Here is an 18,562-nt window from a genome sequence, read left to right on the forward strand (position 1 = left end):
TAACCCTAACCCTAACCCTAACCCTAACCCTAACCCTAACCCTAACCCTAACCCTAACCCTAACCCTAACCCTAACCCTAACCCTAACCCTAACCGATAGACGCTGCTGCCGCCTTCGCACTCCTCGCCGCGATTCACGCTTTCTCGCCACGCTTCCCCGCCCTTCGCGCGACTAACGCTTCCCGCACTTCGCTTGCTGCCACGCTGCTGCTGCCCTTGCGCTCACTGCTCCTCCTCGCTGCGCTTGCGCTGTTGGCCAAGGTGGTTGCCGCAGACGCCGCGGAACATGCTGCCATGCCGCCTTCGCACTCCTTGCCGCACTTCACGCGCTTCGCACTTCACACTCACCCTTCACGCTTCGCACTTCACGCTCACCCTTCACGCTTCTCTCGTCGCTGCGTACAAATACATTGAAGGATACTCGTGACTGTGGGCGCCCCCCGTAGCTGTGCGACACTCGTCATACTTGACACAGCGCCTGCACGGCGTCCGGAATCGGCCCGACGCGCTGCGGCAGCACGGACAGCTCGGCGAGGAGCCCGACGCTCATGTGCGCGCCGATGTGGCAGTGGCTGGAGGGACAGTGTCAGCGCTCGTGCCGCTGCCGTGCGTCGGTCTGATGTCCTGCATCGCTCGCCGCTGATGCTGCCGTGCGTGCCCCTCTTGGCCGCCTTGCGGGGCCTGTCACTGCCGTGCCTGCCCTCCCGCATGCTTCGCCTCGCAGCCACGCCGCTGTCGGGCTTGCTGATCCATTGCCCGCGACGCATCGCCAGCCTCGCGCTTCGCACCGCCGTGCTTGGCCTTTCGACGCTCGCTCTCGCAGCATTGGCCTCGCAGCCATGCCGCTATGTGCTTGACCCTGGCCTCGCCTCGCATCGCTCGCCCACCCTGCCGTGCTTGACTCTCGCCAGCCGTGCATCATGCTCTTGCCCGCCACTGCCGTGCGTCATGCTCCGTCGCTCCGCTCCGTCGCAACCCACCGCCTCCGCCGTATTTCACGCTTAGTCGCTCCGCACTCACAAGGTCCACAGGCCCGGCATGTCGAGCGTGACGCGCACAACCGCCCAGCCAAAGCCCGGCACGACCCACACGTCGCGCCGCATCGGGTTTGCAAAGCGCTGCGCGAGGTCGAGCGACTTGCCGTACTGGAAGAAGCCCTCGCCGGAGCCGAGCACCCACGGCGTGTAGCCGTGGATGTGGAACGGGTGGTCGCCGTCGTCTGGAGGAAGTGTCAGATGTCGTCGCAGTCGCCGCACATGCCGCAGCCGTCGCAGTCGCCGCACACGCCGCATACACCCCCCCCCCCCTCTCCCACCCCACCTTCGTACGGGACATAATACTCTGTGGTACTCTGACTCACCCTCGTTGTTGATGATGAGGTCCATGGTGACGATCTCGTCGTTGGTGAGGATCAGCTGGCTGTTGTCGAGCGCGCGGTACGTGCCGCCCGTGCGTGCCGCCTCGGTGACGAGCACGAGCGCGTCCGTGCCGTTGGGCATCTCCCACGCCGTGCCGTTCATGAAGCCGTAGTAGTGCGACTGCGAGGATGCGATGGGATGATGAGCTAGGTGGCGAAAAGGTCCCGCAAAGTGTGGGCAACTCACCGTCGCGTCGAGGCCAAACGAGACCAGCAGCGTCTCCTGCTTCGTCGCCGCCGGCGGGTCGAGGCGGTGCACGGGCACGAGCGTGTCCGGCTTGAGGTCGTCGAGTTGCAGCGGCGCCGCCTGGACTGTCGCGCTGTTGCCCACCAGGACTGCCGCTCCATCCACCGTCGCATTGGACACATACTCCATCGCCAGCGACTGCTGCTGGACCAGGCCCGGCCGCTTGTAGCCAAACATCGAGTCCGTCATGTCGCCGTGCATCGCGTACGTGCCCGGCGCCTGGTCCATGTCGACGAGCACCGAGTAGCGCTGCCCGGCCTCGAGTTGGAGCTGGAAGAAGGGGGTGAGCCGCGCATCGCTTGCATCACTCACACCACCCGCAGCACTTGGACTGTCGGGGGCTGGGGCGACTCACACTGCGCACGCGCTGCGACTCCACCTCCGTGCCGTCGGCTTCCACAACGAGCAGCGAGTGGCCGTCGATCGCAAAGCGCATCGTCGCCAGCGAGCCCGCGTGGATGACGCGCAGGCGGTAGCGCTTGCCCGCCTCGACACGCATGCGCGCCTGCCGCTCCTGCCCGCCGGTGCAGCGCCCAATGCCGTTGATGAGCGCGCAGTCGGGCACGGGCTCGTCGCCTTGGACGCTGTCGGGGAGTCAGCAAGTGCTGGGTTGCGACATGATGACGCTGGCCGCGCGCCGTCGTCACATACACTACCCGCCCCCTCCGTGAACACTCGCACTCACCCGCCAGGAGGCCCGTCAAACGACTGGTAGCCCTCGAGGTACGCGCCCGAGAGGTCGTTCCAGAGGTCCGCGAGCAGCACAACGCGGTCCTCGTCGTACGTCGTGTCGTGCGGCGCGCGCGGCTGCGGCGCCGGCGCCAGCTGCAGCGCCTCGGCGGGCGAGTGCAGCACCATGGCGCCGTACAGGCCGTCCTGGTACTGCGCGCCAAAGTGCGCGTGCCACCAGCTGAGGAGGGGTCAGCCCGCGCGCAAGTCGTGACGCCACAGACACCGCGCTACCCACTACGTGCCGGTCGTCTGCACGACAAATTCGTACGTAAACGAGCGGCCGGGCGCAATCGGGCACTGCGTGATGCCCGCCGTGCCGTCCTGGAGAGATGTCAGCAACGGCTCTGGCACGCACGCAAAGCTTCACACACCATAAAGTTGGTGCCGTTCTGCGGCTGCCCGTGCCAGTGGATTGCCGTCGCGTTGGGCATAAAGTTGCGCACGGTGATGAGCAGCCGGTCGCCCAGGTTCGCCTCGATCAGCGGGCCTGCGATGAGTGTCAGCGCCGGCACAGAGCTCCACCGGTGTATCGGGAGCTCCACCGGTGTATCGGGGTGTGGTGGTGGCTGCCTCACCAGGCGACATGCGGTTCGCGAGCAGCATCGGCTTGTCGCGCCCGCCCGGCGTCGCCGTCTCGAGCGTGAGGTCCCACGCGAAGCGGCGCGTCGTCGGCGCAGCGTGCACGTCCCAGCCGCCCGGAATCTGGAAGCCCGTCTCGTTGACGAGCTGGCCAATGGGCACGACGCCGGCGAGTGCGGCCGGCCGGGCCAGCGCCGCCTCCTGAGCGGGCGCAGCCGCCTCCACCAGTCCCTCCGCAGCACGGGGCAAATGCCACACTGCGAGCAGGCCGAAGAGAAAGAGACACAGCGCCACGCCCGGCAGCACGAGGGCAAAGACCGGGCCCTGGCGGCGGTGCCGCGCCTGGCGCAGCTCGCGCAGCTGTGCCGCGCTCAGCACGTCCTTCTCGGCGACGAGCTCGCCGTCGGCCTGCGCCTCGAGCAGTCGCTCGTGGTCCTCGTCTGCGTGCTTGGTGCGTCGTGCGAAGAACATCGCGGGTGGTGGTGGGGAGAAGAGCGCGTGGGCGTGGCCTCCACGCAGCGCATCAGCGGCACGGCGCAGCACCGCGCACAGACCGTGGGAGCAACGTCAAATTGCCAGCGGCCGGCGCCCTGTGCTGACAAATGCCCGCAGCGGCACAGGCAGGCACCGAGATGGCCGCAGCGGTGGCAACCCTAACCCAGCTGGCAGATTAGCGACGCACTCTAGGCTAGGCACACACACAGCGCTATGTAGCGGGGGCAAAGGCGTGGTGCGCCCGGCCGGCGGCCCGCAGACGCCGAACCGGCGGCTCGCGCGGCGCGCAGCTGGCCGCCGGCGACCCCGCGTCGCCCGCAGCACGTTCCCCAGCGCAGCTGTGCCGACCTCGGCCGGCCGCCGCGGCTGCCACCCCTCTCGACATCTCGCACAAACGATGCCGAAAAACGTTCAGCATGACTTCAAGAATGGCGGACAGGCCACGCTCCGCTGTGCAGCACGGCGGACAGCGAGCACTTGTCGGCGCCGGCGCTCGGCATTGGGTTTCGCCGCGCACTCGCAGATCCCTCGCTAGCGTGGGCCGCACGTGTGCTTCGTGCAGCGTGCAGCGGCCTCGGCTTGTCGGCGCGCGAAGCCGTGCTCCTTCAACGCATGCCCCTTCCTCCGCAGACGCCGCCTCGACATGCGCCCGCCAGGCACGGCGCCGAGCACGTTGAAACGCACCAGCTCGCCGGCCGCCGGCTCGCTTGTGCAGCGCCGCGGCAGCGTCTCGGTGACAGCGCCGGCGCTACCGCCAGGAACGCGGCCGAAGAAGCAGCGAGCGCCGCACCCTGGGGGCAGACGTGTGGCAATGCGGCCCTGAGCGGCAGCAGACCCGCGGCCGCCACGAAGATGCTGAAGCCGGCGGCGAGGAACGTGCCAGGCTGGGGCGAGACGAATATCAAGGCCGGCCTGCGGGCTTCGTCCCTCCAGGCTGTGCTCTCCAAGCCTCGTCCTTCGCTTCGCACCTCCTCACCATGCGCTTCGCCCTCCTTGCGCTCCTGCTCCCCGCGGCGCTCGCGGCGCCGTTCGAGCGGCGCGCGTCGGCGCTGCCGTACCGCGACCCCTCGTCGAGCCCGACGGTGCAGACGGACAACTACCTCGGCCGCAACAACGGCACGCTGAAGAACGGCCCGGTCGTACGCGGCAAGGCTTTCGACCGCATCGTGCAGGTCTGGTTCGAGGTGAGCTGCCGTGCATGCACAGGATCCCACTCGTGCTCACCTCCTCCGGCAGAACACCAACTTCGCGTCGGCGGCGTCGCAGCAGGCGTTTGCCGACTTTGCCAAGCAGGGCCAGCTGCTCGACCAGTACTACGCCGTCACGCACCCGAGCGAGCCCAACTACATGGCGTGAGTAGGAGGAGACATGATCGGCACAGCCCCGCCGCGCTTCACACTTGTCGACCACTTACGCTCGCTCGCTACGCTCGCTAGCGCCACGTTCGGCGACTTCTTCGGCCTGTCCGACGACTCGTTCAACTACATTCCCGCCAACATCACCAGCATCTTCGACCTGCTCGACGAGAAGCACGTGTCGTACGCGTGCTACCAGGAGTCGATGCAGTCCACCGGCTTCCAGGGCTTCAACAACCAGGCGCCCGACTACTTTACGCCGTCGTCCAACACGCTCACGTCGTACGTGCGCAAGCACAACCCGTGCGCCTTCTCCGAGACGTTTGCGCGCCCCGCGCGCGCCCAGCGCAACCGCAACATGAACGACTTTGCCGCCGACGTCGCCGCCGACGCGCTGCCGCAGTGGGTCTTTGTCACGCCAAACATGGAAAACGACGCGCACGACACGGGCGTCAGCTTCGGCGCCAAGTGGCTGCAGTACTTCCTCGGCGCGCTCGTCAACGACAAGCGCTTCAACTCGGACCGCACGCTCATCATGATCACGTTCGACGAAAACGAGACGTACGCCGTCGAGAACCGCATCTTCACGGCGATCCTCGGCAACGCGCTGCCGCGCAACCTCATCGGCACGACGGAGAGCATGTACATGACTCACTACTCGATGCTCGCGACGGTGCAGGCCAACTGGGGCCTCCAGAGCCTCGGCCGCGGCGACGTCAACCGCACGCTCGCCAACGTGATCCCCTGGGTCGCGGAAAAGACCAGCTGGACGGGCAACGCCGACGTGCCGGCCGCCAAGCGCCCGCTGCTCAACCTCACGGGCGTGTACGCGGGCCCGCTGAGCAACACGCGCAACACGCCCTTCTACGCGCCGCCCGAGCAGCACACCAAGGGCGCTGGCGGCCGCGAGGCGCTGCTGCAGCCGTGCCTCGACGCCTCGGCGACGGCCGACAAGGGCGCGCTGCCGACGCCGCGCGTCGGCGCCAACTACTACGGCTCCCAGGCCAACGTCGGCAGCACGGACACGTGCAAGGTGCAGCCGGGCAAGGGTCCCGCCGGCCCGCAGCCTGGCCCGGCGCCCGCTGGCCCGCAGCCCGGCCCGCCACAGGGCCCTAAGGCGCCCGCCGGCCCGCAGCCGCCCAAGGGCCCCGCTGGACCCAAGTGATGGCGCCGCGCCACGCTCACCGAGACGCGCAGCTGGGTCGAGTGAAGCCCCGGGCCGCAGCTGCGATGCATGACTGAAATTCCTGACCCTTTGGCAATGCATTCCGTCTCGTGTCCCTGCGTGATGTCTACGCCGCTGGGAGTGAGGTCGAGGTTGTGGTGGTGGCGGGAGGGCGCGAGGGCAGACGCAGCGAGCCGCCGTTGCGCTCCTCGCTGCTCCCACGCACGGACCGCCGGCCGCGCGGCGCCGGCCCCTCTCCCGAGTTCCGCCAGAGGAGCAACACTGACGCGGCCGTGCTCAGCTCCTCCACCTCCTGCCACCACCTCACACTCACCTCCAGCCCTCACGCCTCCAGCCCTCACCCCTCCAGCCTTCGCACTCACCAGTCTTCACTCTTGCCTCGCTTCGCTCGGCATGCTCACCGTGGCCACCGACGACGACACGTTCCAGCTCGACGTCGAGCCCGGCACCACGCTCGAGCTGCTCGCCGGCGTGCTCGAGGCCGAGACGGGCGTGCCGGCGGCCGAGCAGGCGCTGCTCTTCAACGGCACGCTGCTCGGCGACCGACAGCGCACGCTCGCCAGCTACGGCGTCGGCAGCGACGATCTCCTGATGCTGCAGCGCCGGCCGGCCGCAGCGGCGCCTGCTCGGGGTGCGCAGCAGGGTGGCGCGCCGTCGTGAGTGTCTGCCGCGCGAGGTGCCGCACGGCGCACTGACAGGGCGCAGCGCCTCGGACCAGGCAGAGATGCTGCGCCAGCAGATCATTGCGGATCCCCAGCTCATGGCACAGCTGCGCTCGGTGCGTGCTCCGCAGCAGGCCACCATGGGTCACACTAATGTCCCTCTAGGCACGGCCGCAGCTGGCCGAGGCGGTGCACGGCCCGCCAGAGCGCTTCCTCGAGCTGCTCAACGCCGAGCGGCAGGCCGCAGACGCCGCCACGCTCGCGCGACAGCGCGCCGAGATGGAGCTCGCGGCCGCCGACGAGTTCGACATCGACGCGCAGCGCCGCATCGAGGAGGCGATCCGGCAGGAGCGCGTCATGGAGAATCTCGAGAGCGCCATGGAGTACAACCCCGAGGCCTTCGGCACCGTCACGATGCTGTATGTCGACTCGGAGGTCAACGGCGTCAAGGTCAAGGCGTTCGTCGACAGCGGCGCGTGAGTGGCGCGCCGGTTCCGAGGCGTGCACAGCTGATGCCCCGCTCTCCACAGGCAAGCCACAATCAGTGAGAAGCAGATGCGGCCGGGCAGCGGCGCCACGGATGCTAATCGCCTCCGCCTCAGTGAGCCCGGACTGTGCAGAGCGCTGCGGGTGCGTACGACTGTCGAGCTGGGCCTGCCAGGGTTCTGACTCTTTCCACAGCATCATGCGGCTCATCGACACGCGCTTTGCGGGCATCGCGCGCGGCGTGGGCACGGCCAAGATCCTCGGCCGCATCGTGAGTGCAGCCGCTGATGCGACCTCGACCTGCCGCTGACAGCACTCGCAGCACCAAGCTCAGGTGCGTGCTCTCCCGCGCGGCACGGCGCAATTGCTGATTCTTGGCACAGCTCAAGCTCGGCGACGAGCTCTTCATCTCCGTCGCCATCACCGGTGCGTCCGTCATCTCTCACATTCGCGCCCTTCGCTCATTAACTCCCAGTAATGGAGGGCAAGGGCGTCGACTTTCTGTTCGGCCTCGACCAGCTGAAGCGCCACCAAATGTCGATTGACCTGGCGCAGAACGCGCTCATCTGCGACGGGCGCAAGATTCGCTTCCTGAGCGAGCACGAGGTGAGGCCCGCGCGACGGCCGACTGGTGCGAGACACTCACGCTGCCGCAGCTGCCCGCCAGCGCCACCTTCGGCGAAGAGGACGCAGCCGCCACGTCGAGCGGCGCAGCAGCTCCTGCGGCCGCAGCAGCGGCTGGTAGCTCGGCGGCGGCGCCCGCGAGCTCGTCCGCTGCTGCGTTAGCGCCGCGAGCACAGGCGCCGCCCGCACCCGCAGCGCCAGCACCTCCGTCCGCACCGGCTCCAGCAGCGGGCTCGCGCTGGCCTGCAGAGTCGGTCCAGCAGCTGCGGGACCTGGGCGCGACAGAGAGCCAGGCGATCGCCATGGTGAGCGACCCGCCAGGCCCCGCCTGCGCACTTTACTCACTCATCCGCAGCTCGATGCCGCAGGCGGCAACGTGGACGCCGCGGCGTCGTTCCTATTCCAATAGCCGAGCCAATGCTATGCGTGCAGAATGCGGCCCTCGGCGTCGAAGCGCTCCAGCTCGCGCGGCGTGACGAGCCAGCCTGCAAACGGCGCATCTGACAGCAGCGGCGGTGGTGCTGGGCGCTCGGCGCCGACAGCTCGAGCCAGAAAGTGTTCCACGGCACGACTGGCGCCGCTCGCGTCGGCGTCGCCCACGCCGCGCGCGTTGGCCTTTGCTCGGCGGTATGCTGCGCTCTCCTGCTTTGCCGCCAGGTAGCTCGGGGCCGGGGTGCTACCTGACGCATCAGCAGCAGTCACTTGTGGAGAGGTGGCAGACTCACTGCGCGGGGTCGAGCGCTGCCGCAGCTGCCTGCGCCTCGCGGAAGTGCGCCAGCTTGCACAGCCGCGATCTGCCCGTCGGTCAGCCACCGGCGAGCGACCTGCACGAGTATGGCTCACCGGCTGGGCGCGCGCAGTGGCTCAAGTGGCCCGGCGCGCTTGGCCGAGGCACCCTGCCGGATGCCGTCGACGATGTTCTCGCTCTTGCCGCGTCCGCGTATCCACGAGACGGCTGAGGCTGGTGTGAGCGAGAGGCAAGAGGCATCACACGCTGCGCTCACATCCGGCGGCCGCGACCATGTGCTCCTCGGCTACGCCGGCAAGGTGCGAGCGGACCGTCTCGCGTGAGCCAGAAAAGTCAGGAGCGACAAAGTGGACGCTAGGGCCGTCGCCTGCGAGGCAGAATCGTCAGCCGCTGCGTCTGCCCTTCCTGAGGCAATGCTCACCGTCCAGACGAGAACCCAGGGCGCGCTCCACGCTGCGCTGCCACTCATCACGCCGCTCGGCCCAGTCCAGGCCGCCGCCGCCCACAAACGCCTCGCGCGCAGCGCGCTCGCCGACGACGAGGGCACCGAAGCGCACCGGCTGGAGGTAGCGCGAGAGCAGCGAGCCCTGCAGGCCGACGGAGCTCCACAGCGCCAGCTTGTCGGTGCAGGAGTGCGAGATGGACGGCAGCGCGTCGGGCCGGCCTGCACTCGTCAGCGAAGATCGTGGACCAGGCCGCGCAGCGCACCTGGCTTGGTGCGGAGAGACGGGCCGCTGTGCAGGCTCATGCGCCCGGCGACCGTGTGGCCCAGCAGCTCGGCATGCTCTGGAGCCGTCGTGTGTCCAGCTGCATCGCCATGACGATCTGCGGCGGCTCGTTGCGCCAGCAGCAGGTCGCTCGACGCATCGCCGCCTGTGGACGCTGTGAGCCATGCATCTCGTGCAACTTGACCGAACGTACAGGGCAGCGTCGAGATGTACCAGACCAGCTCGACTTCGTCCTTCAGCTTCCACCTCGCCTCGCCGGTCTGCTCGAAGATGCAGCCGTCAATCGAGTTGGCAAGCTCGCCCGCCGCGTACTCGCCCGCTGCGTGCTCGGCTACGAGGCGCGCCAGCAGCCAGCTGCGGGCGCCACGCCGGGCCAGCACCTCGGCGTGCGAGTCGCGCAGCTGGTCGCCATTGGCCGTGCACACCTGCTGCGGCAGCACCTTGAGGCCCGTCGCGACGGACACGGGCACGCACTCGGCGCCGAGACAGAGCACGATGCCCGCGAGCACCGTCCACTCGTGCCTGCCGCACGTCAGCCAGGGGTCAGCCAGAGGTCAGGCAAAGTCCGTCGCTGGCCGACTGTTGACTGACCGGCCGTCGGAGCGGCGCGCCGGCTTGGCGCCCTTGGCCGGCAGCGCTTCGTACTGCGCGATGCAGGCGCGGGCGACGAGCTCGGCGCGCGCAGCGTTGCGCCCGCGCCGGGTCGTGCCTGCGTCGGTGCTCATGGATGAGAGGCAAGGGGCGTGGCAGGCGCAGGCGCCGCTCCACGCGCGCCGCAGACTTCTCGGCCGTGACGCGCCCGTGCGCCGCGCTCATCAAGGGTGTCGCGCCTGCCTCCTCATCGCGCTGCCCTTACACCACCACCCGCAAGCATGCCCGCCGGCGCCTCCTCGCGCGACGCCATCGCCCTCTCGTCGGACGAGGACGAGCCGATCCAGCTCGTCAGCGTGCGGCGCAGCGCAGCAGGCCCGGCGCCCAGCACTGCCGCCGCCGCAGCCTCTGCGCCCGGCGCCGCAGCCTCCACATCCAGCGCCGGGCCTGCTGCTGCGCCGAGCTGGACACTCGCGCCCGCCGAGCGTGCTGCGCTCAACGCCGCCCGCGAGGCGCGCAGCAAGGAGCGCAAGCGGGCACTGGGCCTCGGCGACAGCGACCACGACGCCGCCCAACAGGCCCGCCCGGCCTCGCGCCCGCGCGTCGAGGAGAAGCGCCGCGCCTTCGGCACCTTTGCCGACACCTTTGGCCGCGCCGCGTCGCCGAATGACGAAGTGGCCCCGAGCCAGCCTGGCCCCTCGAACACGCATACCGACGAGCGCTTCTGGGATGGCGCGATCAAGGTGTGTCGCCCCGCTGAGCCTCGTCTGTCCCTTCACTTATCACACGCCGCAGCGCTCGTACAACGAGCTGATCCAGCCCGCGGGCGGCACGCGCCTCTCCGAGCTGCTCCTGCCCACGACGAGCCGCAACGCCGCCGGCCTCAAGCACGTGCTCTTCTCGAGCTTCACGCCCGACCCGGCGTGGCTGGCGAGCATGCTGCCCGCGCCCGTCAGCGGCGGCCCAGAGGTGTCGCTCGTGGTCAACGTCAACAAGAGCGGCAAGGTGAGCGGGGCTGGGCGGGAGCTCCCGGGCTGGGCTCACGCTCTCATGCAGCTCGAGCGCGGACAGCGCGCAGACTGCCCGTCGTGGTGGCAGGTCATCAGTCCCGGTGCCGGTGAGCCGCTCGCACAGGCGACGCATCTGCACGTGCTGACTGACCGACAGCGCGCGCGGGCGGCTGGGGCTGCCAGCACGTCAAGTTCATCATGGTCTTCTACCCCGACCGCCTGCGCATCTGCATCCTGACTGGGTGCGTCGCGCTGCATCGCGTCACGCTTGCCACTGACACCGGCGCAGCAACCTCATCGAGTACGACTGGAAGCAGAATGAGAATGTCAGCAGACCTCGCCGCCCGCACACCTCCGGGAGCTGACACTCATGTGCAGCTGGCGTACGTGCAGGACTTTCGCCTGCTGCCGCACGACGGCGATTGCCTCGCCTCGGACGCCTACGACCAGTTCGACCGCCTCTTCAAAAGCTGGCGCCTCACGAAGCGCGAGGACCGCGCGTACCGCGAGCTGGAGCGCTACGACCTCGGCTCCTTTGGCGGCTCGTCTGGCGCGCGCCTGCTGCTCTGCATGCCGTCGCCGGGCCAGGTCGCCGTCAATGGCTGGGCGGCAATCGAGACGCGCGGCCTCGGCCGGCTGAAGCGAATCGTCAAGGACCTCGGCATCACGCCACGCCGCGGCGGCATGCAGATCTCGGCACAGGTGCGTGGACCGGGCTGTGTGCAGGTCGTGCGCTGACACCTGCACAGTGCTCGTCGCTGGGCCCAAAGGTGCGCGGCCCGGCCCACCCTACATTGACCCTGCTGATTCTTGCGCAGACCGATTTCAAATGGCTGCACAACCTGCACCTCATCGCCTCGGGCATGCACCGCATGTGAGTCACTCCACCGTCCCGCACGGACGCCGCTGACGTCTGCGCAGCGTCCCGCTGCCCAAGGCGACCGGCAAGGCGGCCAAGGTGCGCTCGCCGCTGCACAAGGAGACGCTGCTCTCTGCGCCGGACCGCCTGCCGGGCGACGACGCGCCGCGCTTCACCGCCGGCGACCTGCCGCCGATCAAGATTCTCTTCCCGACGGTGCAGCAGGTGCACCGCTCGGCGGGCGGCGTCGGCAGCGGCGGCTGCCACTTTGCGAGCGCGGACAAGTGCGCGCCGTGAGTCTGCATCGCTGCAGACGCGGCAGCAGAGGACTGACGCCCCCTCAGCTACAAGGCGCTGATGCACAAGGCCGAGAGCCAGCGCGGCAACATCCTCATGCACCACAAGCTCATCCTCGCGCTGCAGCCGGGCGTGCACTTCGAGTCGAGTGACAGAAGCGCCTCTGCATTCGCGAGCGGCAGCGGCCGCACGCTCGGCCAGGCGCCGGCCAAGGACGGCGACGCCTCACACACGGAGAGCGAGGCAGAAGACGAGGCGGCGGCGAAGAAGCGCCGCGTCGAGGCCAAGAACCGCGTGCTCGAGGAGCGGCGCCGTGCCGAGCCGGCGGGCTGGCTCTACGTCGGCAGCGCCAACTTCACCGTCGCGGCGTGGGGCACCATCACGCTGGGCGCCGACAATGCGCCGACGGTGCGTGTGGCAGCAGGAGGAGACCTCCCACCGCTGACGCCCCTCCAGATGACGCAGCTGCTCAATCACGAGCTCGGCGTTGTGATTCCCATCGCGCGCGCGGACCTCAGCGCTGCCAAGCCAAGCCTGGCACGCGACGCGCTGGCCTTTGTCCGTGCGTATCTGTGCAGCAGAGCGCGGCATACGCACCCGCTGACCTGCCGCAGATCCCGCCCAGCCGTACGGCCCCCATGACGAGGTCTGGGACCTCAGCGTCCTCGGCCCGCAGTAGCGCCCTCCTTGTACGCCCGGCCCGCAGTAGCGCCCATCTGCACGACCCCATCTGTATACTACTCACCCTCACGACCAATCACACGCCGTCTCTGCGAAGCTCTATGGTTGCCTGTGACCCCTCGCCGCCCCCTCCTCGCCGCAGCTCTTCCTGCTGCGCTAGCTCGTGAGCGAGGCCTCTGACGGCACCGTCTCCTTTGGGTGCTTGGCCTCGTAGTGGATGACGAGCGTCTTGTAGCTCTGTGCAGGCGCATGTCAGCGCACGCCGCCGTGGGCCCGGAGAGGCCACGCACCGGCGCCGGCGTGCGGCAGATGTGGCACGTCAGCTTCAGCGCGGCGGCGCGCCCGGGGATCGTCGACTTGGCCTCCTTGGGCGCGTTCTTCGCCGCCTTTGCCTGCGCTTGCTGCGCGTGGTGTGGGTCAGCACCTGAAGCGCCAGTCGCATACTGCGCACTCACAGCCTTGGCTGCGCCGCGGACCATGGTGGGCAGCTGCGGGAGTGTCGTGTGCGAGAGGCGGGAAGGAGGCAGCGCCATGAGCGTGCAGCACGTGCCGTCCACATTTCCGATTACAACCCGCGCCCGCCGCCGTTGTACTGCCGCACTACAAGCCGCGAAAGTTGAGTATGCGCCTCGGGCCGGCCATTCGAGACGCCTGTGAGGCTGGGACAGTGAGGCTGGAGCATGCTCAGGTTGCCTCACAGGTGCTGCGAGACGCTCGCGGCGGCGGCAAGCGCGAAGGGCAGCTCCAGCACCAGTGCGAGGCGCAGCCGGATCGCAGCGCTCTCGCACGAGCAGCCTGAGCGGGGCGCGTGGACGACGACCGGCATGTTCCCAGGCGACGTAGCGGCAGCCCTCGGAGCACGCTGCGCTGTCGACGTCGCCTGTCCAACGCGAGCATGAGGGCTAAGCGCGACTGCCGGCAGCGGCGCAGCGGCATCGGGCACGCGGTGGTGGGACGGAGGTGGAGCGCGGCGTCGGCGGCGCGCTCGCCGCTGCCGCTCGGCACGACCGGACATCGCTTCTGGCGCCGACGAGCCGCCGGCCGGCCTGCGCTTGCTCCCGCGTGCCGCTTCGATGCATCTCGCCGGCACATGCTCGGCTCAAGCAGTTCAAGGGGTCGCCCTACGACGAAGAAGCATCTCGGCACCGGCAGCGGTGCCGTCGCAGCCGGCGCCATCTGCCCCTCTCGCGCCTCGGCCGCCGTCCGCGCCGGTGCCGCCAAGCGCACCTTGCCGCCGCTCAGGGCGCGTGCCGTGCCTGTCGCGCGAGAGAGCACCCCGGTCCGCCTTCGCCGCCGCATCTGAGGCTCGGGGAGCGTCTCTCGGGCGCCCTTCTGGCGGTGGGCGTCGACGGCGTGCCTTTTGCGCACGCTCGGCCGAGCGGCGCCCGATGCACACGGCCCTCGGGCACGGCGCGTGTGGCGGCGCCAAGGCGGCACGCTGCAGCGCGTGCAGCGCAGATGGCGCAAGCTGAAGAAGAAGCCGGCGGGCGAGCGGGGGCGGGCCTACGGCGGAGCGGGCGACCGGCCAACACAGGAGCATCCCGCGGCTCCGCACCAAGACTCTGACTCTCTGCCGCAAGGCAAGCGCAGGCCCGAGAGGAGCAGCCGGCTCGCAGCGGGCCGCCGAGTGCCGCAAGCGACGAAGCGTCTGCTCGCTTGGCCGCCTTCTGGGCCGCACTTGCGCCGGCCGGGCGGCACAGCAGCGACGCGGCACCGGCGAGCAGCTCGAAGCGCGCTCCACCTGCAGCAGCTTCCAGTCCGTGAGCGGCAGCCGCGTTTTGAGCAGCACCCGCTCCCGCTCATCCGCTGGACCGTGCATCTCTCCTCTTCACCACGACCTCGCTCTGCCACACCGCCATCACCTCCGCACATGGCTGCCGAGTCGCTGCAGCCGCTGCGCGACGTCACGCGCCTGAGTGCGCGTGTCGTGCGTGTGCTCGGCGCCAACCCGGGCAAGTACACGCTACAAGGTGAGGCGGCGAGGACATGCGGCAGAGGGCTGCAGAGATGGGCTAACTCCCACGCGCAGGCACCAACACATACCTCATCTCGGCACCCCAGCCCAGCGGCAGCCCGCGGCGGGGCAGCGCAGGCAGCAGCAGCGGCAGCAGCAGCGCCGTCGCCAGCATCCTCGTCGACACGGGCGAGGGGCAGCCGGGCTACGTGGCGACACTCGAGCGCGTGCTGCGCGGCAGCGACGAGGGCATGGGCGGGCGCCGCAGCCTCGTGACGGACATGTGAGTGCTGCGAGGCGGGCATGCGGCAGCCGCGGCTGACGGCACACGCAGCATCCTCACGCACCGGCACGGCGACCACGTCAACGGCCTGCCCTCGGTGCTCGAGCTGCTCGCACGGCTGCGCAGCGAGGACGGCGGCGCCGCCAGTAGCATCGACACCGACGACACCACGGCGGGCCCGCCGCGCCTGCACAAGTTTCCCGACCCGGCCACCGACGCCGCGCTCGTGGAGAAGCTGCAGGCGCTGCCGGCGGGCTCGTACACGGTGCACAATTCGCCCGCGGGGCCGTCGCCGCTGCACCCGCTCGCACACGGCGACGTGCTGCACGTCGGCGCAGAAGATGACGCATCCACACTCGAGGTGCTGCACTCGCCCGGCCACACGACGGACCACGTGGCGCTGCTGCTGCGCGAGGAGCATGCGCTGCTGACGGGCGACAATGTGCTCGGGCAGGGCACGTCGGTGTTCGAGGACCTCAAGGCGTACATCTCCAGCCTGCGGCTCATGAAGGAGGCGCTCGTGACCTCAGGCGCGTCGCCGCACCTGGAGGAGGAGAATCGGCTGTACCCGGCGCACGGGCCGCACATGGACAACGGGCGCGTGACGCTGGAGCGCTACGTCGAGCACCGCCTGGCGCGCGAGGCGCAGCTGCTCGAGCTGCTGCGCAAGACGCCGCCCGAGGACGACGACAGCTGGACGATTCGCTCGCTCGTCGCCACGCTCTACGCCGGCTATCCCGAGGGCCTGTACCTGCCGGCGGCGCGCGGCATCTGGCTGCACCTGCAGAAGCTGGCGCACGACGGCGCCGAGGGCGCGGCACACATGCGCGGCCAGCGCCTCAGCTGCACCAACGACGCCGAGATGGACGACCTCAAGCTCGAGGGCGAGAACCGCTGGCTGCTGGCGATGGACCAGAAGTGGCGCCTCAGCGAGGCGGTCAAGATGTGAGGCGGGTGCGAAGGAAGACGCGCGTCGGTTGGCGACGCAATATATCCCTGTCCTTCGCGGAGCACGAGACTGTCATTCAGAGAAGATCATGTACAGGAGAGACGCGAAGGAAGGAGATCTACATCGGCGGAGACGCGGCGAGCCGGAGTCGGCGCAGGCTCTCGCTGCGCGCTAGTCAGCGACTGAACGTGCCGCCGCCGCTCGTGTTGCTGCTACTGTTGTTGTTGCCGCCGGTCCCGCTGCTCTGGTTGCCGCCCGACCCGCTGCCGCCGTAGCCCGTCGACTGGCCGTTGTTGCTGCTCGACATGCCGCTGCCCGAGCTGCCGACGCCGCTCGTGTTGCCACCGGTGTTGTTGCTCGTCGACGTCGACGATGCCTGATAGCCGCCGCCGGACGTGCTCTGGCTGTTCAGGCCGCTGAGGATAGTCAGCACCGCATGCAACGCCGAGCACGGTCGGAACTCACCTGTTCGACGTGCCCTGCGTGCGAGCGCCGCCGCCCGAGCCGCCAAAGGAGCTGCCGGACTGCTGACCGCCGCTGTTCGACTGCTGGCCGCTCGACTGATGGCCGCTGCTCGATTGCTGGCCGCCGCTGTTTGAGCTCTGGTTCGTGCTGCCGCCGTAGCCGCCGTTGCCGCTACTGCCTGACGAGCCGAAGCCCGACGAGCTCTGGTTGCCCGTGTTCTGCGACGCGCCGCCCGAGTGGCCCTGCGAGCCATACGATCCTGCGTTGTTGCTGCCGCTGCCTTGGTTGCCGCTGCTGCCATATGCGCCGCCGCCGCCGCCGCCGCTGTTGGTCTGGCCGCCACCGCTGCTGTTGCCACTGGTCGTCTGGCTAGAGTTGTTGCCCGACGGCATCGACGAGGCGTTGTTGCCGCCGCTGGTCGCGTTCGCAGCCGAGCGATTGTCCGGGTTGCTCTTCGACGCCTTGACGCCTGGCACGGTGTCAGCCGCGAGGCGTGAGGACGACGACGCGCGACTTACTCTTCTTCACGTAAGGCTGGCCCGAGTGGCCGTTGTTGTTGCTGCGGGCGGCGCTGTCGCCCTTGCTGTAGCCTGTGATAGCGAGATGAGCACGGGTTGCCGCAAGTGTCACTGCGCCACTCACCCGATCCACTGCCGACGGCGAGCGGCTCGTTCTGGTCACGAGTGAGCACACGCATGGTGATGACATCTATCCAGGACTCACGGCGCGGAAGGGCTTGCTGAGCTTGGCGTCCTCGGCGGTGAGGTCGATCTCGGCGCCGCCGCGCGTGCGGCTGCTCGACTGCGCCGTGCCCGACGACTTGCTGGCGTTGCCGCCGGGCGCGCTCTTGGCGCCCGTGCTGCGGCCGCCCTCGGACGTGCCGCGAGCCGTGCCGCGCGAGCCGCCGCCGGACGACGTGTGCTGGTGGCCGCTGGCGCTGCGCGCCTGGCTCTGTCCGGTGCTGCGGCCGCCCGACGACTGCTGCGCCGTGTGGCGCGACGCCGTGCCGCCGCTGCGGCCCTGCGAGCCCGTCGTGCCGCCGCCGCCGCTGGCGTTGCGGCTGTGCTGGGCGCCCGACGAGGTGGTGGTGCCGCCGCCGCTGGTGCCGCCGGAGCGTCCCGACTGCGCTGCGCCGCCGCCGCCGCCAGAGGGTCCGCGGCCCATCTGCGTGCCGCCGCTGGCGTGCTGCGTGCCGCCGCGGTTGCCATTGCTGTTGTTGCTCGACCGTCCGAACATCCTCATAGGTGAGAGGAGGTGTGAGAGAATGACAGCGAGACGGCGAGCTGGCCGGCGAGGCTGCTCCTTTTGTGCGTCGACGCAGCCGCGCGGCTCGCCCGAGCAGCGCGAGAGGCAACGAGCGGGCGATGCGCCGGCAGCGCCACGCTGTTGCTCGGCGATGACGCCTGAGCGTGATGTCAGTGCTGCCATGCTGCGCAGCGCACGTCCGAGTACATCTGGATGCTGTGCGGCAGCGCAGCAGCGAGCATTCGCGGCGATGGGCGCGCGACGCGCGGCTACTGCGAGGCGGCCTGTGCGCCGCGGCGGCTTCGTCTGTCTGGCGGCCCGAGCGGGCGTGTGAGTAGCGAGTGCTGCGCGGCATGATGCGACTGACTGGCGTGCTGCTCTGGGCAGCGAGCACCTCGCAGCAGCCGTCATGCCGTGACGAGGCTGCAGCGACGAGGCGGCGAGGGCTGCTGCTGCTGGCGTGGCGGCACGCATGAGCACGGCGAGCAGCCGCACGCGGGGTCCACCCACGCCGCACTCCCATCGCTCGGCCACCCACGCCGCACACTCATCGCCCGGCCTCTCACAGACAATCGCGCGCTGCAGCTGTGGCATTCCTTAACGCACAGTGGCATCGATGTAGGGGAGCTGATATTGCACACGCGTCGTGGGTGTGCGACGGCGCGCTGCCCAGCGTCCTCTGGGTGTGCAGCAGCCGTGAGGCCGCGCGAGGGGGGTATGCTCTGCCCTCCGGCCGATGTCGAATACGGCGAGCCCGTCCGATGCGCGCTGCGAGGTGCGGCAGCACGCGGCCGGGCGAGGAGGGTGGAGAGAAGGCAAGATGGGCGAGGGCCAGCGAGCGTTGATCAGGCGCGCTTCTGCAGCGCCGGCCGAGACACGTGCGAGGGAGTCGCACGCGCGCAACAGCACCCTTGACCTGGACCGACCTCCACCTCGCTGCACCGCTCCTCACCCCTCTACCCATGCTGC

At 69.5% G+C, this 18,562-nt stretch overlaps 8 protein-coding genes across 8 annotated transcripts; 4 read left to right on the forward strand and 4 right to left on the reverse strand.

Annotated features, from left to right (window-relative positions):
- Positions 1-392: 392 nt before the first annotated feature.
- On the reverse strand, positions 393-3,450 carry FA09DRAFT_327367 (hypothetical protein). The gene is made up of 9 exons (XM_025741380.1): positions 2,972-3,450; positions 2,768-2,883; positions 2,632-2,717; positions 2,350-2,574; positions 2,020-2,248; positions 1,605-1,934; positions 1,361-1,538; positions 1,021-1,219; positions 393-572 (listed from the first exon to the last, which is right to left on the reverse strand). Exons 1-9 carry the CDS (start codon positions 3,444-3,446, stop codon positions 461-463), a joined length of 1,950 nt encoding a protein of 649 aa, XP_025600915.1. The 5' UTR covers positions 3,447-3,450; the 3' UTR covers positions 393-460.
- A 644-nt stretch (positions 3,451-4,094) lies between these two features.
- FA09DRAFT_327370 (hypothetical protein) lies at positions 4,095-6,099 on the forward strand. Its single transcript, XM_025741381.1, has 3 exons — positions 4,095-4,654; positions 4,707-4,822; positions 4,907-6,099. The coding sequence occupies exons 1-3, from the start codon at positions 4,448-4,450 to the stop codon at positions 5,988-5,990; spliced, it is 1,407 nt and encodes a 468-aa protein (XP_025600916.1). The 5' UTR covers positions 4,095-4,447; the 3' UTR covers positions 5,991-6,099.
- A 204-nt stretch (positions 6,100-6,303) lies between these two features.
- FA09DRAFT_107943 (hypothetical protein) lies at positions 6,304-8,302 on the forward strand. Its single transcript, XM_025738980.1, has 11 exons — positions 6,304-6,509; positions 6,612-6,667; positions 6,717-6,789; positions 6,839-7,123; positions 7,204-7,217; positions 7,276-7,303; positions 7,355-7,430; positions 7,482-7,585; positions 7,649-7,765; positions 7,816-8,088; positions 8,139-8,302. Exons 1-11 carry the CDS (start codon positions 6,405-6,407, stop codon positions 8,190-8,192), a joined length of 1,185 nt encoding a protein of 394 aa, XP_025600917.1. The 5' UTR covers positions 6,304-6,404; the 3' UTR covers positions 8,193-8,302.
- Positions 8,303-8,504: 202 nt separating this feature from the next.
- Positions 8,505-9,984, reverse strand: FA09DRAFT_336052 (hypothetical protein; the record flags this gene model as incomplete). The annotated part of the gene is made up of 7 exons (XM_025743830.1): positions 8,505-8,577; positions 8,627-8,738; positions 8,788-8,898; positions 8,953-9,195; positions 9,240-9,404; positions 9,453-9,781; positions 9,851-9,984. The coding sequence occupies 7 exons, from the start codon at positions 9,982-9,984 to the stop codon at positions 8,505-8,507; spliced, it is 1,167 nt and encodes a 388-aa protein (XP_025600918.1).
- Positions 9,985-10,122: 138 nt separating this feature from the next.
- Positions 10,123-12,714, forward strand: FA09DRAFT_327377 (phospholipase D/nuclease). Its single transcript, XM_025741382.1, has 12 exons — positions 10,123-10,593; positions 10,646-10,855; positions 10,907-10,967; positions 11,018-11,102; positions 11,150-11,186; positions 11,239-11,562; positions 11,610-11,630; positions 11,679-11,734; positions 11,782-12,012; positions 12,064-12,424; positions 12,473-12,578; positions 12,631-12,714. Exons 1-12 carry the CDS (start codon positions 10,132-10,134, stop codon positions 12,693-12,695), a joined length of 2,019 nt encoding a protein of 672 aa, XP_025600919.1. The 5' UTR covers positions 10,123-10,131; the 3' UTR covers positions 12,696-12,714.
- A 72-nt stretch (positions 12,715-12,786) lies between these two features.
- Positions 12,787-13,657, reverse strand: FA09DRAFT_327379 (hypothetical protein). The gene is made up of 3 exons (XM_025741383.1): positions 13,153-13,657; positions 12,988-13,098; positions 12,787-12,934 (listed from the first exon to the last, which is right to left on the reverse strand). Exons 1-3 carry the CDS (start codon positions 13,228-13,230, stop codon positions 12,854-12,856), a joined length of 270 nt encoding a protein of 89 aa, XP_025600920.1. The 5' UTR covers positions 13,231-13,657; the 3' UTR covers positions 12,787-12,853.
- An 895-nt stretch (positions 13,658-14,552) lies between these two features.
- Positions 14,553-16,133, forward strand: FA09DRAFT_327380 (Metallo-hydrolase/oxidoreductase). The gene is made up of 3 exons (XM_025741384.1): positions 14,553-14,667; positions 14,727-14,934; positions 14,986-16,133. Exons 1-3 carry the CDS (start codon positions 14,568-14,570, stop codon positions 15,881-15,883), a joined length of 1,206 nt encoding a protein of 401 aa, XP_025600921.1. The 5' UTR covers positions 14,553-14,567; the 3' UTR covers positions 15,884-16,133.
- On the reverse strand, positions 16,059-18,396 carry FA09DRAFT_358018 (hypothetical protein; the record flags this gene model as incomplete). Its single annotated transcript, XM_025744897.1, has 5 exons — positions 17,072-18,396; positions 16,991-17,021; positions 16,867-16,938; positions 16,349-16,817; positions 16,059-16,299 (listed from the first exon to the last, which is right to left on the reverse strand). The coding sequence occupies exons 1-5, from the start codon at positions 18,185-18,187 to the stop codon at positions 16,059-16,061; spliced, it is 1,929 nt and encodes a 642-aa protein (XP_025600922.1). The 5' UTR covers positions 18,188-18,396.
- Between the last annotated feature and the right edge of the window lie 166 nt (positions 18,397-18,562).

Source organism: Tilletiopsis washingtonensis, assembly GCF_003144115.1.
Source record: "Tilletiopsis washingtonensis strain MCA 4186 unplaced genomic scaffold FA09scaffold_2, whole genome shotgun sequence".
Classification (NCBI taxonomy): domain Eukaryota; kingdom Fungi; phylum Basidiomycota; class Exobasidiomycetes; order Entylomatales; genus Tilletiopsis; species Tilletiopsis washingtonensis.

Bases quoted from the DNA above. Each gene is read 5' to 3' on its own strand.
- FA09DRAFT_107943 (XM_025738980.1), top strand. From the start codon at position 6,405: ATGCTCACCGTGGCCACCGACGACGACACGTTCCAGCTCGACGTCGAG. The intron at 6,790-6,838 runs GTGCGTGCTCCG...ATGTCCCTCTAG, and splicing joins TCATGGCACAGCTGCGCTCG to GCACGGCCGCAGCTGGCCGA. The intron at 7,431-7,481 runs GTGAGTGCAGCC...CAGCACTCGCAG, and splicing joins CCAAGATCCTCGGCCGCATC to CACCAAGCTCAGGTGCGTGC.
- FA09DRAFT_327377 (XM_025741382.1), top strand. From the start codon at position 10,132: ATGCCCGCCGGCGCCTCCTCGCGCGACGCCATCGCCCTCTCGTCGGAC. The intron at 10,594-10,645 runs GTGTGTCGCCCC...CACACGCCGCAG, and splicing joins TCTGGGATGGCGCGATCAAG to CGCTCGTACAACGAGCTGAT. The intron at 12,579-12,630 runs GTGCGTATCTGT...GACCTGCCGCAG, and splicing joins CGACGCGCTGGCCTTTGTCC to ATCCCGCCCAGCCGTACGGC.
- FA09DRAFT_327367 (XM_025741380.1), bottom strand. From the start codon at position 3,446: ATGTTCTTCGCACGACGCACCAAGCACGCAGACGAGGACCACGAGCGA. The intron at 2,884-2,971 runs GTGAGGCAGCCA...CACTCATCGCAG, and splicing joins CGCGAACCGCATGTCGCCTG to GCCCGCTGATCGAGGCGAAC. The intron at 1,935-2,019 runs GTGAGTCGCCCC...CCCTTCTTCCAG, and splicing joins AGTCGCAGCGCGTGCGCAGT to CTCCAACTCGAGGCCGGGCA.
- FA09DRAFT_327380 (XM_025741384.1), top strand. From the start codon at position 14,568: ATGGCTGCCGAGTCGCTGCAGCCGCTGCGCGACGTCACGCGCCTGAGT. The intron at 14,668-14,726 runs GTGAGGCGGCGA...TCCCACGCGCAG, and splicing joins GGGCAAGTACACGCTACAAG to GCACCAACACATACCTCATC. The intron at 14,935-14,985 runs GTGAGTGCTGCG...CGGCACACGCAG, and splicing joins CGCAGCCTCGTGACGGACAT to CATCCTCACGCACCGGCACG.
- FA09DRAFT_327379 (XM_025741383.1), bottom strand. From the start codon at position 13,230: ATGGCGCTGCCTCCTTCCCGCCTCTCGCACACGACACTCCCGCAGCTG. The intron at 13,099-13,152 runs GTGAGTGCGCAG...CACCACGCGCAG, and splicing joins TCCGCGGCGCAGCCAAGGCT to CAAGCGCAGGCAAAGGCGGC. The intron at 12,935-12,987 runs GTGCGTGGCCTC...GCGCCTGCACAG, and splicing joins TCTGCCGCACGCCGGCGCCG to AGCTACAAGACGCTCGTCAT.
- FA09DRAFT_327370 (XM_025741381.1), top strand. From the start codon at position 4,448: ATGCGCTTCGCCCTCCTTGCGCTCCTGCTCCCCGCGGCGCTCGCGGCG. The intron at 4,655-4,706 runs GTGAGCTGCCGT...CTCCTCCGGCAG, and splicing joins TCGTGCAGGTCTGGTTCGAG to AACACCAACTTCGCGTCGGC. The intron at 4,823-4,906 runs GTGAGTAGGAGG...TACGCTCGCTAG, and splicing joins AGCGAGCCCAACTACATGGC to CGCCACGTTCGGCGACTTCT.